This window comes from Schistocerca serialis, chromosome 1 (assembly GCF_023864345.2).
Source record: "Schistocerca serialis cubense isolate TAMUIC-IGC-003099 chromosome 1, iqSchSeri2.2, whole genome shotgun sequence".
Lineage (NCBI taxonomy): Eukaryota > Metazoa > Arthropoda > Insecta > Orthoptera > Acrididae > Schistocerca > Schistocerca serialis.
This window is the reverse complement of record NC_064638.1, coordinates 1,034,425,012-1,034,444,680: the sequence shown is the minus strand read 5'-3', so window position 1 is coordinate 1,034,444,680 and position 19,669 is coordinate 1,034,425,012. Positions and strand designations below refer to the sequence as shown.

The window sequence follows — 19,669 nt, the reverse complement described above, 5'->3', positions numbered from 1 at the left end:
AATGTACATTGCTCTAAGCGTAACCTGCCCACAATGAAATGTACTGACAATGGCAACAAAATGTAAAATTCGCAATCTGACTCAAATATAAATCCTTCAAAAAATTAAAGTCCATTCAGTGACAAGAAAATTCAATTAAACCGAAACATCGGTCTTTGGCCCTGTGTAAAACAATCAGAATTAAAGTCTTACCTCAGAATAAATGGATGTCACATATCTGCTCTTGTTGTTGCGCACCGCTTGGAGGAACTGCATTGCAAATAATAATATTCTCTTTTTTTTTGATTTTAGTGGAATTTTTCTTCAAAAGAAGTGGAATGAAATGGGAAGTGCAACGAAATCTTGAGTTCAATAAAAAATTAAATTTTTGAGAAAATGCTTTTGAAATAAAAAAATTATTATTGGGAGACTTGTTGGAGAATAATTACAATAAATAAAATTTTTCATTATCTAATGATTATATTAATTAACAGTATACCTTATTCCTCATCTTGACCAGTGTTACCGACCGCTCTGCATGACGACTACAGACTGAGTACTGCTCTCAACTAGACAGAGCTACAGACTCGCAACGACTGACTGACTGCTACTCTGCATAGCGACAACTAACTCGCAAAGACTACTACTGACTGAGAACCGCTCGCAACACTCGCGCGGTCAAGCGCATACTCTCTGGTCACAGATGCTACAATGCCTCGCCATCGCTGCTGCGTTACATACGTGTTTCAAGGGACATCATTAACTACCAAGCTGCTCCACTACTGACATCATTCTCCAAAGCTTTTGAGAAGACGATGTAGTGTAGAATAGTATACTACCTTAGCAAATCACAGTTTGTGTTTCAAAATGGTTGCTCTACTGAGAATACCTTTAAACGTTTACTCACCAGATTTTTACAAGCATTAAATAATAAAACAGCGCCGGTTGGTATTTTCTGCGACCTCTCTACGGCATTTGACTGTGCGAATCACAGTATTCTCCTAGCTAAATTGACCACTGTTCCTCATATATGTAAACCATCTTCTGTGTAATATACAAGAAGCATAATTAGTTCTTTTTGCAGGTGACACTAGTATTGTAATCAGTCCAAGCATGCGTACAGAGACAGAAGAAATGGCAAACAAAGTTCTTAAAAGTGTCACTGACTGGCTTTCTGCGAATGGTCTCACCCTCAGTTTTAAAAAGACAACATATTCAGTTCTGCACATCTAGAAGTACTACACCAATGATAAGTGTAACATATAATGATGAAATAATAAACAGAGTGGAAACTTCAAAATTCTTAGGGGTTCATATTGATGCGAATTTAAATATGAAAAACAACACATTTTGAAACTCCTAAACACAGACATGTTTGCACTTAGAAGCATTGCAAATCTCTGGGAGAGACAAATCAGTAATTTTTTTATCTGTTTCCCGTCTTTCCCTTAGTTGCTCTAAATTCCTGGAGCTATGTGCCGTCTATGCAACCAAATGAAGGCAGTATACTTATTGCCATAGGCGTTTCGCTTCTTCTATTTGGGAAGCATCATCAGTGGCCTGAAATTCATGTTTCTTTTTTATACATACAATAAACGTATTATGTGATAGTTATAATATGCTGCTATATTACAGTTTGTCGTGTTTTTCTCTTGCTTTTTAGGTTAGAAGCAACTTTTGTAGCACAAGTTCCGTATTGTGAATGTATCCTTCGATGTTAGTTACGATTTCCAGCGCTGTTAACACATGTATATGGTCCTGGAGATGTATTTGTTAGTCTTCATACTCCAGCTGGCCGATTTCTGGGCAGGATCACACGCATGTGTTAACAGCGCTGGAAATCGTAACACCGAACGATACATTCACAATACGGAACTTGTGCTACAAAAGTTGATTCTAAGCTAAAAAGAAAAAGAAAAACACGACAAAATGTAATACAGCAGTATATTGTATCTGTCACACAATACGTTTATTGTATGTATAAAAAAGAAACATGTATTTCAGGCCACTGATGATGCTTCCCAAATAAAAGAAGCTAAACGCGTATGGTAATAAACATGCTGCCTTCATTTTGTTGCATAGACGGTACATTCAATAGTGTCATATGGAATAAAGCTCTTGGATAACTTGCCTTTTAGAAACAAAGTCTTCATTGCGCAAAAACGTGATGTAAGCATAATATGTGGTGCTAACTCACGATCGTCTTATAGGCATCTGTTTAAGGAATATATTTATTCACATGAAGTTTGTTGTAAATAATCCACAACAGTTCGAAAGGAACAATGAGGTACATAATTACAATACCAGAAGGAAAATAACATTCATTACTCCTCATTAAGGTTGTCTTTAGCACAAAAAGGTGTGCACAGTGCTGCAACAAAAAGTTTTTTCACTTACCTAGTGATATAAAAGTCTTACAAAGAGCAAAGTAAAATTCGATAAAGTGAGAAAGTTTCTCCTTGACAACGCCTTCTATCCCGAAGAATAATTTCTATTACTGTGGCTGGCAATACTAACTCACATCTCTATGTATCTTTTTCCTTTTGTAAAAAACCTTAGAAATGTTTAGAACGTAACCGTTTGTACAAATAAATGGCTCGTTCCACATCGTTACGATCTATTGTGGAAAATGATCCTTGGAACATGTAACTAACTAACTAACTATAATAATTTGCGGTGTGAATGTAAAATGACTCCTTCCACATCATTACGCTCTATCGTGGAAAATGATCCGTGGGACATGTAACTAACTAACTAACTAATTAACTAACTGTAATAGTTAGTAAATCTTATGGTTTACAGCTCAGTGCAGGTACAACCAAATTTGCGGTTGTAAACAGAAGGCAAATATTGAGGCCAAACTATCTCTGAACTATGTTGGAGTTGAGAATGTTGACCAAGTTATGTACCTAAAGGCCAGCCTTAACTCAGACAGGTACAATTTAAATGAAATTAAGGGAAGGTTCCTGTGAAGACCAGTGAATAACGGATTTTTTATTACATAATTTACATCCATGATTATGCTTGTAAAAGAATATTTTTAATTGTGTAGGTATTTTAGAAGTTACAGCGTGTTGAATGGAACCGTGCGCCGACTGAAATATAGATTTGCTGCACGCGTTCGATGAATTAGTTCAAGAAAATATTCAACCAGTATACAAATTTCTGTCTAATGAAGATTTGTTTAAAAGATGATCCGTTGCCAATACGCAAAATTACAATAAGAGCTTTAAAGCGTGTGCTTGGTAACTAGTACGGAGACATCTCCATTTGGGGCAAAGACTGTTGAAATAGCAGCAGATGTAGCTACAGATATGTTCAACGAAGACTATTCATCTATTCTGAAAACTGCGTACTTGTTAGGAATCGTCGTAGAGACGAACAGCATAAACTTCACGGAGTTATTTGACAGGAAATGCGTCTCCGCCACGCAGTTAGGAATATCTCAGTTTCCTGAAAGTACTCGGACTGAAAAAATATAGAACCAAATTCAGAAGCAGACCATGACTGAGGAAGTATTTTTCTATGGTCCTGGGATCACAGGTTAATCGTATGTTTTGAAATAACGTTTATTTTGTTACTCTAAACTTCAAACACGTTTCCATCGAAACATTTTTCAGCGCGCGAAGCGCTCTAGAGCCTGTACGGATTAACCATTTCCTTCGTTTTTTTTTTTTTTTTTAATGAAAGATAATTAAATTTAGGGGGCCTTGACGGAGGACTTTTTGCTATCCTAATTTTACATATTCTTTTACACATTTGAACTTACAAGGGAACCTCCCCATCGCACCCCCCTCAGATTTAGTAATAAGTTGGCACAGTGGATAGGCCTTGAGAAACTGAACACAGATCAATCGAGAAAACAGGAAGAAGTTGTGTGGAACTATGAAAAAAATAAGCAAAATATACAAACTGAGTAGTCCATGCGCAAGATAGGCAACTTCAAGGACAATGTGAGCTCAGGAGCGCCGTGGTCCCATGGTTAGCGTGAGCAGCTGCGGAACGAGAGGCCCTTGGTTCAAGTCTTCCCTCGAGTGAAAGGTTTGCTTTCTCTATTTTCGCAAAGTTATGATCTGTCCGTTCGTTCATTGACGTCACTGTAATAAGGTTAGTGTCTGTGTTTTGCGACCGCACCCCAAAACCGTGTGATTAGTAGACGAAAGGGCGTGCCTCTCCAATGGGAACCGAAAACATTTGATCGCAAGTTCATAGGTCAACCGATTCCTCCACAGGAAAAAACATCTGATATATTCTATACGACACTGGTGACGGCATGTGCGTCACATGACAGGAATATGTTGTCGACCCACCTAACTTGTACACTTGGCGAATGGGTAAAAAGATTCTTCTACTTTGCCCGATTTAGGTTCTTGTGGACGTGATAATCACTCCCAAAAAAGTGATGAAAACATAAGAGTTTGTCACATAAACTGCAACAAATGAATGCAACAGTTTCACAGTCGCACAGTTTTCCCTGTGCTCTGTCAAAACATATGTTTTTAACGTTTTCAAATTTTTGCGTGTGTAGACCGTCAAATCCTGCATATGTCCAAGCAAATCTGAACATGTCCTGGAATTTTGGAGAGCGAAGTTGATTATATAAAAAATTAAAATTTTCACGCAAGGGAAGATTTGAACCAAGGACCTCTCAATTCGTAGCTGCTCACGCTAACCACGGGACCACAACGCTACAGTGCTCAAATTTTCCTTGATGTTGCCTATTTTCTCCATGGACTACACAGTTTGTATATTTTGCTTATTTTTTTATAGTTCCACACAACTTCTTCCTGTTTTCTCGATTGATCTGTGTTCAGCTTTTCAAGGCCTATCCACTGTGCCAACTTATAACTAAATCTGAGGGGGGTGCGATGGGGAGGTTCCCTTGTTAGAAAAACATGCCATGAATTTGACAGGTTTTTCAAATAGCGACCATTATTTTTGTTCGAGGTATTTTTATCATCACGGCTCCCCAAATTCATTCTAATTTAAGAATTTTCTGTTTTTAACGGTTTCAGAAATAGCCAGGACTCTGTACAACGCTTCGCGCAAACCAGGAGGCTCCACAAGGAGCGACAAGGGTTGAAGTCACCGTTTCTAGTTTGTTGTAAGATAAACTCTTTTCATACACGAATGTAATTATAATAAATTGGTAAAACACTTATTTCATTAAAAAGAATCCTTGTATGAAATAGAATCTTCTATACTTCACCCAATTTTCGTGCCTCTTGACCAGAACCTCCCCTTACAAGGGAATGCAGCGTTTACGAAACTCAGTTCCGTGTTTCCGAAGCATCATCATGTACATTAAACGAGGCCACAAAGAATGAACGCCTCTGAGAGGTGAACCTACAGATAAACATTTAAAATCCCGTATGAAATATTGAGGAAGATTGGAAAAGGGTTAAATTGTCAATAGCACAAAAAATAAACGTCTCAGCTATGTGCGTTTACTAAGTGATATAGGTTCCTACAGGCTCCTACTCCCCAGGGAGTCACACCTAGTGATTATGTGGCTGGCGACCACGGGGCCCCGAGCTGAGTCCTGGCATTGCTTCCACTTACTTATGCCAGGCTCCTCACTTTTACCTTTCCTATCTGGCCACCCTCGGTCAGCTCTTGTTCTTTTACGACCCTATTAGGTTTCGAGGGCTAGGGGTCTTTCATTTTCCAACCTATACTTCTCATGCACCGTCTGATCCGGAGCGGGCGGCTGTAAAAGACGTCTGTATCCCATGTTAGGGGCGGCCTCCAGAACTGCGGAAGGCGACGGAATACCGCCGCAGATTATCTTCCCTGCATCATCTCCATTTTATGCACAAAAATGGCTTTCTCTCATGTTAAAACAGTGTCCGGAGGTAAAATAGTCCCCATCCTGGAGGGGGGGGGGGGGGGCGCAACTTGAAAGGAGGCAAAAAATCAAAACGAGAAATCGTACCTGGAATGTTAGAACTCTGCTACAAGCAGGAAAACTAGAAAACCTTAAAAGCGAGATGGAAAAGAATTACATGGACCTCGTGGGAGTTGCTGAGGTAAGATGGAATGGACATGGAGAGTTGCAGTCAGATGGATAAGTGTTGTACTACTCAGGAGGAGAAGGAATGATTATGGCAAAGGAATTGGCTAAATGTGTCGAATACGTAGACTATGCAAATGACTGGGTTATTGATGTAAGGCTGAAAGGAGCACAAAAAGATTTACTGATTGTCCAGGTGCATATGCCAACTTCAGAACATGATGACCAATTTGTAGAGGAAACGTACAATGTAATAGAGAGAATAATGGACGAAAATAAAAAATGCTGCAAAACAGTAATGGGAGACTGGAACGCCATTGTGGGAAAAGGGAAAGAGGGAAACATAGAAGGCAGTCATGGTCTTGGAAAGAGAAATGATAGAGGTGAATGGCAAATTGACTTCTGCAGGGAAAGGCAGCTGACAGCGGCAAACACATTGTTCAAGAACCAAAAGAGAAGGCTCTACACTTGGAAATCACCAGGGGATAAATACAGAAACCAAATCGATTTTATACTGGTAGAAGAAAGATACAGGAATGGAATCAAGAAGGTGCGCACATTACCAGGTGCAGATATTAATAGTGACCACAACTTACTTATGGCAGAAATAGAAAAACTGAAGAAGGCGACCATGGTGAAGAAGTGGGATCTAGAGAAGATAAGATCCATCAAAGAACAAATTACAGAAATGGTGTCTCGGGAGTTTCTAAACGCATTACGAGACAAAGAACCACCTGATAATGCCAACGAGTACTGGAATATGCTGAAAGAAGGAATCATTAAAGCAGGACAGCAAAATATAGGATATGTAACAGGGAAAAGGTCAAAAAAACCATGTGTCACAAAAATGGCTCTGAGCACTATGGGACTCAACTGCTGAGGTCATAAGTCCCCTAGAACTTAGAACTACTTAAACCTAACTAACCTAAGGACAACACACACATCCATGCCCGAGGCAGGATTCGAACCTGCGACCGTAGCGGTCGCGCGGTTCCAGACTGTAGCGCCAGAACCGCTCGGCCACCATGTGTCACACAAGAAATGATTTCCAAGAAGGAGGAGAGAAGAAAATTGAAAAACAAGAGCACTGAAGATGCAATAAAGATATACCGAAGGTTAAATAATGAACTGCGAAGAGAAACAGAGCAGGCTAGGAAAAGAGCTATATGACACAAATAGCAAACCAGAAATTCTGGAACTTGAATCACACAGCAGTGTAAGTGATGACGAGAAAGGACCAACCATTATAATGGAAGAAGTAAACTCTGCCTTAGCTGCAATGAAAAAAGGCAAAGCGGTATGTACAGATACCATACCGGGAGAAATATTAAAATGCTTGAACCAAGATGGGATAAGAGAAATATTGAGATTATGTAATAAAATATATGACAGTGGTGAATGGCCTGAGGACTTTCTGACAACAGTAATGATTCCATTACCGACAAAACAAGGAACCAAGAAATGCAGCGAGCACAGGACAATCAGCCTCATTTCACATGCAGCCAAAATGATGAAATAGGAGGTAGGAGACGAGATACTGGCAGAAATGAAGCTGTGAGTACCGGGCGTGAGTCGTGCTTCGGTAGCTCAGTTGGTAGAGTACTCGCCCGCGAAAGGCAAAGGTCCCGAGTTCGAGTTTCGGTCGGGCACACAGTTTTAATCTGCCAGGAAGTTTCATATCAGCGCACTCTCCGCTGCACAGTGAAAATCTCATTCTGGAAACATCCCCCAGGCTGTGGCTAAGCCATGTCTCCGCTATATCCTTTCTTTCAGGAGTGCTAGTTCTGCAAGTTTCGCAGGAGAGCTTCTGTAAAGTTTGGAAGGTAGGAGACGAGATACTGGCAGAAGTAAAGCTGTGAGTACCGGGCGTGAGTCGTGCTTCGGTAGCTCAGTTGGTAGAGCACTTGCCCGCGAAAGGCAAAGGTACCGAGTTCAAGTCTCGGTCGGGCACACAGTTTTAATCTGCCGGGAAGTTTCATATCAGCGCACACTCCGCTGCAGAGTGAAAATCTCATTCTGGAGCCAAAATGATGTTAAGAATAATTAATAAAAGACTTGAAAAAGTAATGGAGAAGAATCTTGGCGAGGAGCAGTTTGGCTTTAGACGGAATACGGGCACCAGAGATGCAATAGGGCTCCTACGAATCTTGGGACAAAGGTTTATTGAAAAAGGAAGATGTGCTTCATCGATCTAGAAAAGGCATTTGATAATGTGATTTGGGACAAGCTGGCGACTATAATGAGGGAGAAGAGAGTGGACTGGAAAATCAGAAGACTTATAAACTCATTATATCTTAATCAAAAAGTTTCAATTAAAGTGAGAGGAGAAAGTACAAACTGGATAGGATTAGGAAAAGGAGTAAGACAAGGATGCTGTCTATCACCTACTCTTTTCAACCTCTACTTGGAAAACATGATTGACCAATGTTCATTAGATGACAAAGGCGTAGAAATTGGAGGAAGAAGAGTAGGGTGTTTGAAGTTTGCTGATGACATGGTCCTTCTAGCCACAGGGGAAAAAGAATTACAGGATTTGGTGGACATCATTGAAGCTAACGGAAAAAATATGGAATGAAAATTAACACAAATAAAACAAAAGTATTGGCACTAGGAGGAAATAAGGAAATAAAAATGCCAAATGGAGAAATACTAGAACAGGTGCAAAATTTTGAGTATCTTGGAAGCAGGATAGACACTGACTGGAAGTGCACCACATAAATTAAAAAAATGGCTCTGAGCACTATGGGATTTAACTTCTGTGGTCATCAGTCCTCTAGAACTTAGAACTACTTAAACCTAACTAACCTAAGGACATCACACACATCCATGCCCGAGGCAGGATTCGAACCTGCGACCGTAGCGGTCGCGCGGTTCCTGACTGTAGCACCTAGAACCGCTCGGCCACTCCGGCCGGCCAGAAATTAAAACAAGGATAGCAATGGCAAAAGAGGCGTTTTATAATAAAGGAGAATTTTCTGCAGCTGTCTGGACAGAGAACTCAGGAAGAGACTCATAAAATGTCTTGTACCGAGTGTTCTTCTATATGGCGCTGAAACGGACTATGAGGAAGAAAGACAGAGAAAGGCAGGAGGCTTTTGAGATCTGGACATGGCGGAGGATGGAAAGAATATGTTGGATGGACAGAGTAAAAAATGAAGAGGTACTGAGAAGAGTGGGAGAGAAAAGACAGTTACTAGATGTAATAAAGAGAAGAAAAAGAAATCGGATTGGGCATATAATAAGAAAGAATGAGTGACTGATAAAAACAGTTTTAGAAGGTTGTGTAGATGGGAAAAGGAAGCGAGGAAGGAAGAGATTCCGGATACTGGATGATGGACGGTACAACATACAGCAGCCTTAAGAAGGAACCAATGGATCGCGGAAAATGGAGAGGCAAAGGACCTGCTACTGTAGCAGATAACTGATGATGATGACAGGCTGTGAAATAGTTGAAGGTAAATGAGCCGGCATAGTTCTATGTGGAATGAAAAGAATCTCATGGCAATATCATGTCCTTTGTGGGCCAAGGAACTGTGCGATCGTATTGATAGTGGAATGGTTGAAATACTTCCTTAAACCATGACTTAATTCGAGCATTGACTGCTCCTTTTACGGTTTTTTATATTGTGTGTGTTCCAACCGAGTGGCGCACACTTTGGTTGCAGTTAAATACGTACTGCTGTCGTTCCAATACAGTCTGTGGAATCTTTTGGCTCAGTAGTTTAAGGAACTAATTTCGGCTCTCATCCGATGGCCTCCTTGTATAGGTGAATCACATATGCAAAATTGTCAAGTGAACAACCAACAGCCCATAGAGAATCGACACGTTAAGTAATGATCGGGCGCTGTGGCCGAGTGATTCTAGGCGCTTCAGTCCGAAACCGCGCTGCTGCTACGGTCGCAGGTTAGAATCCTGCCTCGGGCATAGATGTGTGTGATGTCCTTAGATTAAGTTAGGTTTAAGTAGTTCTAAGTCTAGGGAACTGATGACCTCAGATATTAAGTTCCATAGTGCTTAGAGCCATTTGAACCATTTTTGTTAAGTAATGGTGGTGTGATTCTGGCGTGGAAAATAAAACGCTTCAGCAGAAGGACTTACGAAGTACAAAAGTATAAGAAGTATGGGTTTTGCGGCAACGTGTAAGGGAGGTGCAGCCGGCCGCGGTGGCTGAGCGGTTCTAGGCGCTTCACTGCGCAACCGCAATACTGCTACGGCCGCAGCTTCGAATCCCGCCTCGGACATGGATGTGTGTGATGTCCTTGGGTTAGTTAAGTTTAAGTAGTTCTAAGTTCTAGGGGACTGATGACCTCCGATGTTAAGTCCCATAGTGCTCAGAGCCATTAATGGAGGTGCATGGGAACCTCTATTGTAGTGAAAACTAGATTTCACAGATGACAACGTGTATTATTTTGCTACAAAAAGGGACTACAGGACTACTGTCAAGAAATGTCGGTAGCTACCTCGTACTTGTTGTAGGAACTCGTGTACGCTTCCCAAGTTTGTACCGGCGAACAGCTCTACCATTAAACTCTGCCAGCATCTAAGGAAGCATAGCATATCTAGCAAGGTGCAACTGAATGAAATCCTGTATTGGGTTAAAATAACTGTCGACAGCGGGACATTAAGAGCCAGACACTTATCTCAAATTTAATTTAAACAAACAGGACACAAAAGATACTCTTAGTATGATCTCACCTGTTAGTTACATGTCCCATAGATCACTTGAACCATTCTGTTATCGAAATGATACGGAACGAATCAGTTTACGGGCTATATATATGTGATTAATGTTAACATTAATGAACATATTTTTTCAGTCCTGCGCATGCAACTGCAGTTAATAAAACTAGTATTTTTATTTCTTTTTCTCAGGCTACCAATGCCTAAAAAAAAATTAACCCCTGGAATGGCAAGAATTGACTAGGATAAATGCTTTTAGTTTAGATCTATAGCCTCATTTGCTACTTGTCAGTCTTTTATGTTACTGTACAGATTATCGAAACTTTTGTCGCTGTTTCAGCTTTCTACAGCGCTATGTCAAAAGAAAGGAGTCATCACCTCGCACCTACATATTCAAGCAGCGGACGAGCGAAAATATTTTCAGAGCGGAATGTTCAGCCGGATAACAGTTTTGACGTCTGCGATCGTGTGGTGTGTGTAACTGTTGCGGAGATAGAAAGTATCCGAGAAAGAGCGCAAACACCACGCGGAGCAGTGGTGAAAGCGAGTGCTCTGCAGCATCTGGTCGTGGGGTTCCCGCTGGCATCAACACGCTAGCACTCTGACCCTCAAAGCGGTAAAGTCAGCGCCTTTCCGTCTGCCGGACGGGTGTTTATCACGCCAAGGACACAAACAGTCACCTTTTGGCATTTGCGACACACGAGGAACTCATATGGCTGGGACGAGCAACTCGGCTGTCTGGCTGGCTTGCTACTGCTCAGGTGTGATTCATATAGCGCGATGTAGACCTCAAATTCATTCGGCAAGTGCACCAAAACATTTCAGACATTGTGGGTCGACTCTGGATTACGATTTATCCACAGAGATATCTACCATGGGTCATTAAAATCCTAGTCCCGCGTGAGGCAGCTAAGAAAGGTCACCCAAACTATATCCAGAACAAGTACAGGGTGAAAAGTATTTAAACCGACAAACTCTGGGAGGTTGTAGGGGACATCAAAACAAATACTTTTCCCTAATGTCATTTTTCCTATGAGGAGTATTTAAACCGGTAGAGGAAGATTTCTCTGGTGGCAAATTAATTAAACCAACAAACACTTTTCCATTTTTTTTTTGTGACCAAGAGACAACAAATTAACACAACCCAATTTCAATTGCAGTAGACTTCCAAAAATTCCTCCATTGGCACGTAAACAAAAGCTACACCGTCGGATCATGTTCTGTCTGATACGGGCAAAAGCCCCAGGAGTTTCCTGAATTGTTCGTGCTGCTGCTACTATCCGGGCAACCAGATCGTCTTCTGATGCAACAGGACTTGCTTAAACAAGGTTGCGCATCTCTCCCCACACAAAAGAGTCCAGATGGGGTATATCTGGGTATCGAGCAGGGCATGGAACAGGACCACGTCTGACAGTCCACGTTTCTGGAAACCGTCGGTCCAGGAATCGACGCACACGGCGACTGAAATGTGCTGGCGCCCCGTCATGTTGGAGCCACATGCGTTGTCTTGTAGGGAGCGGGACGTCTTCCACCAATTCTGGCAATGCTCTGGCGAGAAAATTATAACAGTGCCTGCCATTTAATGGCCTAGGCAGCAGATACGGCCCAATTTAACAGTCCCCAACAACACCGACCCACACATTAACGAAGAACCGCACTTGATGAGCGCCAGTAACTGTGGCATGTGGGTTATCCTCACTCCAAATATGAGAATTGTGCATGTTGAAGACTCCATCACGCCTGAACGTTGCTTCATCGGTAAACAACGCAGAGGATGGAAATGTAGGATGCATTTCACACTGTTCCAGGTACCACTACGAAAACTGTGCTCTGGGTGGATAATCAACTGGTTCCAGGTTGTGGACACGCTGTAAATAAAATGGACGTAACAGTTGCTCTCGAAGGACTGTTCTTACATTCGTCTGATTCGTCCCCATGTTACATGCAATTGCACGAGTGCTGATTGAAGGATCCCGCTCCACATGCTGCAAGACAGCTTCCTCAAATCGCAGCGTTCTTACCGTCTCCCTGTCCAGGTAATCTGCTAAATGACCCGGTCTCACGCAGACGTTGGTACACTGCAGCAAAGGTCGTATGATGCGGGATACGGCGATTAGGACATTGTTGTTGATAAACGCGCTGTGCAGCACGTCCGTTGTGGTGCGCTACGTAGTACGCACCAACCATATCAGTGTACTCACTTCAGGTGTATCGCTCCATTAGTAAACAGAGACAATGCACTACCATTACACTGGTGGGCAGCAGTTGCCTACAACTGAAGAGCGTAATACGGCCTCCACCGGTTTAAATAATCCTCTTAGGAAAAAATGACATTAGGGGAAAATATTTGTTTTGATGTCCCCTACAACGTCCCAGAGTTAGTCGGTTTAAATACCTTTCACCCTGTATATAGGGTGGACGATTTTGATCTGTGATGGGGAATTACTTGAGATAGAGACGAGATAGCAGCAAAATGTTTTATCTAAAAGTTGTAAGTGGCAAGGAGAGTCGCGCACTGATAGTAATGGCCGTGACTTTGTACGTGGTTTTCAAGGTAAAATGGAGACGAAAGAGATTTTTTTAAAATGGAAACCCTAATATTTGATTTGAGATTTGAAAAGAGCGGCAAATTTTACATATAAAATGATACATTACTCATGGATATGGCAAGGTTCAATGAAGGCCAAGTAAGCAAATACGTTTTTAGTTTTAGTATGGATTAACTCGGAACAAAGGTGGGATACAGCAAAATACAATTTTAGATACAGACTCGAAGGGGCATAAGGGGTCATGTCAATAACGATGCTCCTCTATCAGTAGTATGCCGGACATAGTGTTGTGTTCGAGTAGCGTGTGGCGTATATACCCTCTCTATTTGAGGGTGACGCTCCCACCCGTTCCGGTTGAGTCCATTGTGAATCGATATAGAGCTCAGGGTCAAACACTCCATTGCCGCGCTTGACATCTATTGTTATTGTTTCTTGCTTAATACTGGCTCATGTTGCCAACCGTAGCGCAATTCCCACTACTTGTAGCGGAGTTTTTTGCAGTAGAATTCTAAAATAATAAAAATACAGCGTAATTTAACTTCCTTTCGGTGAATGTAAAACCCACCGCAAATTTCCATTCCAAACTTCAAAAAATATTTAATTCATTATTACGTTAATTTTAAAAAGTTTGTAAATTACAGACTAATACAAATTTAATGTGTACTGTAAACATACAGTTTAATCTGCACGCTTTCATATTGTTTCGGATATGAATGATTTCATGACATCTGAGACGATAACATTTAAGATAACACATACACCGAAGGACGCCGCCTACAATAATAATCGGAACTGTAAGTCAAAGCGCCAATGCACCCACGAGGCGATAACGATATATTATTATTCAGTTCATTACAACAAGTCGTGTGAATCGGATGTGTGTAATTTCGATACAGTAACGTTAAACGTATAAGGCTACTACATATGAGTGCTCTAAAGTTGGCTGTTCAACACTAAAGAATGAAAGGGAATACTGGCGTGAACTTGGACGAGAAGAGCAAAAATCGAAAAAACAATTATTCTCTGCAAAGTGGTTAATTGAAGACATTTTTAAAAGTGGTTAGGGCCAGTTAGTGATGAAAACATGAAAACTAAACGTAAAGTGTGTATTACAGTGCTAGGAGCTACGCGAATTGACGAAAAACCACATAGGAAGCCAGAGAGACAAGACGAACGTGAAACCCACCTTTGTCCATCCTGATTTAGGTTTTCCGTGATTTTCCTAAATCGGTTAAGCCAAATGCCGGGATGGTTCCTTCTAAAGGACACGACCGCTTTCCTTCTCTATCCTCCGTCTCTAATGACCTCGTTGTAGACGGGCCGTTAGACACTTTTATCTTCTCCTCCGTATAAGAAGTACTTCTCACGAAGGAAAACTTTTTCTTTTAAATTCGTACGAGTTACACAATGGCAGTGGATATTACTGCTATTATAGTTGTATTTTACGAATCTGGACTTTACAGCTAGAGTGACGAATTGCAATATAAGAATATACAAATGAATACAGGACACATTAATATTATTTACGTCGGTGTAGCAGGGGCTCACTGTATTCTGTTTCGTTTGTTTTCAGACATTTAAATTAGAGAAAGTACAAAAAGAACTACAGTGCCGATACAAAAATAATGTCGTTGGCTGCGGCTCTTAATTTCAGTTGCAATTCATTGCAATGTGTTTTAGAGATAGCCAAACTCAATTTTAACTATTCAACAATTGCAAAAACGGTAAGAGTCCCACAAAGTGCACAAAATTTGTTAAGACGTACCCTAAGAAAATATTAAGGATGAGTTAAGATCTGAGAAACAACGCATTTCCCATCCTTATAGGTGACATTTCAGATATCATCAGTATGAGGTAAATGTTTTACTGACAAGATATATAGACAATTATGAAGTTGAAACACAACTGCTTGGTTTAATTCCCATATGTGCACTCGAAGGTAACGCTAGGGGTCGGTACAAAATTTTCAAAAATTGTAGAGGGACATTTGAGTTATCCGATGACAATATTGTTGGGTTTTGCACTGATAATGCCAACGTTATATTAGATAAAAGTGAATCATTCGAGACCTGTTCCATTTGACCAGTTGTTTTCGCCATTCAGCGCATTTAGTTGCCGTAGCTATTTAACAAGAAATCTCTAGCTATGTGGAAGCAGTGATACAGAATGTTTGTAGCTATTTCTCTCTCTCTTCCAGACGCCAAGAGTGTGTTAGTGGGATTTCAGAAGTTCACATACTCTTAAAAATATTAAGTACCAGTAAAACAAGACGGTTGCCACATGTGATAAACATCTTAGTAAATTAGCTTACTACGCCTATTTTCACTCATTGCTTGCATATGGCATCATATTTTGGGGTAATTCATCACTGAGGAATAAAGTATTTATTGCACAAAAGCGTGTAATCAGAATAATAGCTGGAGTCCACACAAGATCATCCTGCAGACATTTATTTAAGGATCTAGGGATATTCACAGCAGCTTCTCAGTATATATACTCTCTTATGAAATTTGTTACTAACAACCAAAGCCAATTCAAAAGTAATAGCAGTGTGCATAACTACAATACTAGGAGAAAGGATGATCTTCACTATTCAAGATTAAATCTAACTTTGGCACAGAAAGGGGTGAATTATACTGCCACTAAAGTCTTTGGTCACTTACCAAATAGTATCAAAAGTATGACAGATAACCAAAAAGTATTTAAGAAGAAATTAAAAGAATTTCTGAATGACAACTCCTTCTACTCCATAGAGGAAGTTTTAAATATAAATTAAGAAAAAAAGAAAAAAAACAAACAATTATAAAAAAAATTTTAAAAATAAAAAAGTTGTTATATTAACTTAATTATGTTGTTAAATTAACTTAATTATGTCATGTATTGGAAAATTTGACCCGTTCCACATCATTACGAAATATCGTATTCATGATCCATGGAACTAGTATTAATCTAATCTAATCTTTCGAACTGTGTTAATCATTTACTGCAGCAATTGAACGTTCTTTTCTGAACTTCAAAATCCCTACGGGAAAGGCTTAGCTCTATTTTTTTTAACCACGTACTGTCACTAATTAATCATTTAAATGCGATATATCAGTCACTGAAAGGCTCTGTACAGGATCTGTATCCAGAGAGTAGAGGATCCGACAGTCAACTATATCAAAGCACCTATCCTCAAAAAGTGAGATGTTTAACAATTTAGCTTTTTATAACACTAATGTGTTCAGCAAGATAGCCCAGAATGGGCTAGCATTGAAGTCAATGATAACAAGGTGACCAAAATATTGCTGTACTTACAGGCTCACAAGTTTGACTGCCATGGTAAGAAACATTGATACATTTCAAACATAAAGCTAATAAACCCGATTGCGAATGAATTCCATATACCTTCGCAAGTTCAAATCCCTTAAAAAGAGTAGATGCTGTTGCATCAAACTATAAGTGTTATATTAACAGCGACCTTGTGAATGACCGACAGTCTTCAAGTTCCATCACTGTCGTCTTTGGTGTAGCTGACCTTCAGATGGCCTAACTAGGTTTGTTTATAGTTTAAGCTCTTTATTTAGCCTATATATCGCCAGTAATGCGTGTGCAGGCTATATTATAAATTATATTTGACATTGCGGCGGAATTTGAGTATGCTTGTAGCGGAAATAGCATATTTTTGGCTGGCAACACTGCACGACTCCTTCTGTTTTCAAATATGAAGCTTCTTTAACTTCTGCAGGCGGAAGCTGGCCGTGGAAGAATGGGCAGAGGCCTGGGGGCTTTCAGTCTGTTATAAAGGTCAGTATTAAGCTGCGCTCCAACCAGTAATTAGAAACACCCCTCCTGGTTTCGAAAATTTCGAGCGAGCAAGATGCCGACAGCTGTCTTGATACGAATGAGTACCAACCACAGCTGAAATCCTCTCCACTTGTATCGCGTAGGTATCAGACAATCTTTCTGCTACTTTCGGAAGAAAGTAGGCGATGCCATTACTTGCTGTTTCCCTTTAGTTTATTCGAACCACAGCGAAACGGATTACTGCAAAATCTTCTGAAATTTTCTGTTTTATTATGTCATGAAGTTCCTAAAACATACTAATCCATTTTTGTTTTATGCGACACTGAAACGCGTGTATATGGAATTTAGTGTTCTTAGGGTTGTCACCTTTGGCAAGTAAAATGTCGGGACACTTTAAACAAAAGGTATCACTTATCATGTTAAATGTGCAGTTCTTACTAACGTTCGCCAGTTTTTATTCTCATCCCAAAACTAAACTTCGAATACCATACTTGAAACTTAAAATATTTAAAAGTTCGGCAGCTGAAACTTCACTGTCTATAGAAGGTCGTTTTACACTAAAAAAATTTGCAATCGATTTCTTTTGGAAGTTGATGCACTAGAAAATTTAAGTTCCTCTCTTGACAAAACAAATGCTTTCTCACGACCCCAATGCCCTAAGTTTTTATCGAAAAGATAGGACACTCTGTACACTTTCCATCCCTTCATGATCAACTTTAGCTTATCAACTTTTGAAATGTTTATCCTTTAACCTTTCATTGCGAAATGAACATTTTCTTTTCAGTTTTTTCGGGTTTCGTTGTGTCATAACTGTCACCAGTATTCGTTGTTACTGATATTTGTATTTCTACTTAATCTACCTAACATTTTAAGTAAGAAACATCGGGGAAACAATTTACTTTATACCCATTGCTTTACTTCCATCTCTTGTATTTTACACATATTGGCTTTGGGTGATAGGAATAAGATGATAAACTTAAGAATATGGAATTAAATATTATATAATATGATATAAAAAAAATAAAACTGCAGAAGCAAACGAAAAAAGTAGAGCCCTCGAGGTTTCCCGTCATAACGCAGGGGCACGGGGCAATTAAAGAAAAGTAGGAGCGGTTCCTATGAAACCGGGACAGGTGGCAATCATGGGTGTTGTATCTGTGGTCGCATAAATACTCTAATTTTCAGGTGTATGCTCCCCACACTCTGTTAAGTTTCTTTTTTATACTCCATGTTGTATAGACTTGAGGAGCGCCGGAACAAAAACCGATAAATCCGCATTTGCTGTTAATTCAGAAAGTAACAAACAGTGATCTCTTAATGGCCACAAGATATAAAAAGAAGAAAAACACCATAAAACACTTGATGTCGCGTTGTGCTGAAAATTATTTTTTGGCAGCATGTATTATTTACTCCTGTATCTCCCCCCTACAGCTCAAACACGCGAATACAGCAAAAGTGGATATAACGGGTTTTGTTCTGGCGCTCCTCAATTGATGTCAAGATACCTTAGCTATGAGTGTTGAATAAACATAGAAATTGCAAAATAATTTAAAATCATTGTTCAGACTATTTATATTGTGATTTTTCCGCATACATGATATATTTGTATGAAGCTGCTGGCAGGTGATTGAATAAACCCAATCCAAATAAAAAAAGTTGTATTTAACAATATGATGTACCATTTAATCGATTTCTCCTAGTTTCACCAAAGAACACACTAACGTGCTCACGCATGCACCTAAACGGAGAGAAAAGCTGCATTAACCATCTGAAAAAAAAAAAAAAAAAAAAAAAGAGAGAGAAGACAAGTCGTCGAGAATTAATCTTCAGATCTCTGGTAGAACTGGCATTCCGTTCAGCGGCCAAAATCGTAAAACCTCGTCACTTCATTGTGCTTGTACTGTAAAGATTTAGTTTGATATTTTCCCTTGGACGGGAGCAGTGGCTACAGGCATTTCGATTGATAGCTGATTTCTTGCGCATTGTAAACATCAAAGTTAAAAAGTCAGTGTTTTTCTCTACAGTAAGTAAACTTTGTTCATCAGTATTCGTAGGGATGTTGTGTTGGACGAAGATACTGATATGGAGCTAGCCAACTACAATGTGGATCGACGAGACTGGAAGGTAAACAGACTGGATCTACAATGTCTTCCGCGGACTTGCTCGCAGTTTTCGGCACAGCAGCACCACCTCTCGTCAAGAAACGTTATCACTTTTGCACTAGTCGCTGCAGTAACACAGCACGAAAGGAGACCTTGTGCCGGCGCAGACGACAAAACTTACAGACATCGGCGTGTACCAGCGCGGCGACCAACAGCGGCGGCAGCAGCGCTTTCAGCAGGACCTCCATCTCCACCGACGGCCGCAGCGCAACTGAAGGCACTCCGCCAGCGCTGCCTCGCAGACGGCAGCGCGCTCTCGTGGCTGCGCAAAAACTCCACGCAGAGTGGTCCCAAATCTGCGTGGCCAGCAACCGAGGTCAGCCACCGCCTGGCACGCCCAGAGCGGTTTACCCACATGCACTCTCGGTGAAGCTTCCGAGAAAGCCGAAAAGTTATGATTCCAAATTGTTCTACAGATCAGTTGTGTCCACGAGTACCGATTCCTCCTTCTAGTCAAGTTGTGTCACATACTCCTCCCCAACCCTATTCAATACCTCCT

At 40.5% G+C, this 19,669-nt stretch overlaps 1 protein-coding gene across 1 annotated transcript in view; it reads right to left on the bottom strand.

The window, feature by feature from the left end:
• Positions 1–19,426, bottom strand: part of LOC126414251 (transferrin) — a 202,143-nt gene extending 182,717 nt beyond the window's left edge. The window contains exon 1 of the mRNA XM_050083330.1: positions 19,292–19,426. Within this exon, the coding sequence (XP_049939287.1) occupies positions 19,292–19,358 (67 nt within the window). The 5' untranslated portion in view covers positions 19,359–19,426. The remainder of the gene's footprint in view (positions 1–19,291) is intronic.
• Positions 19,427–19,669: the final 243 nt, after the last annotated feature.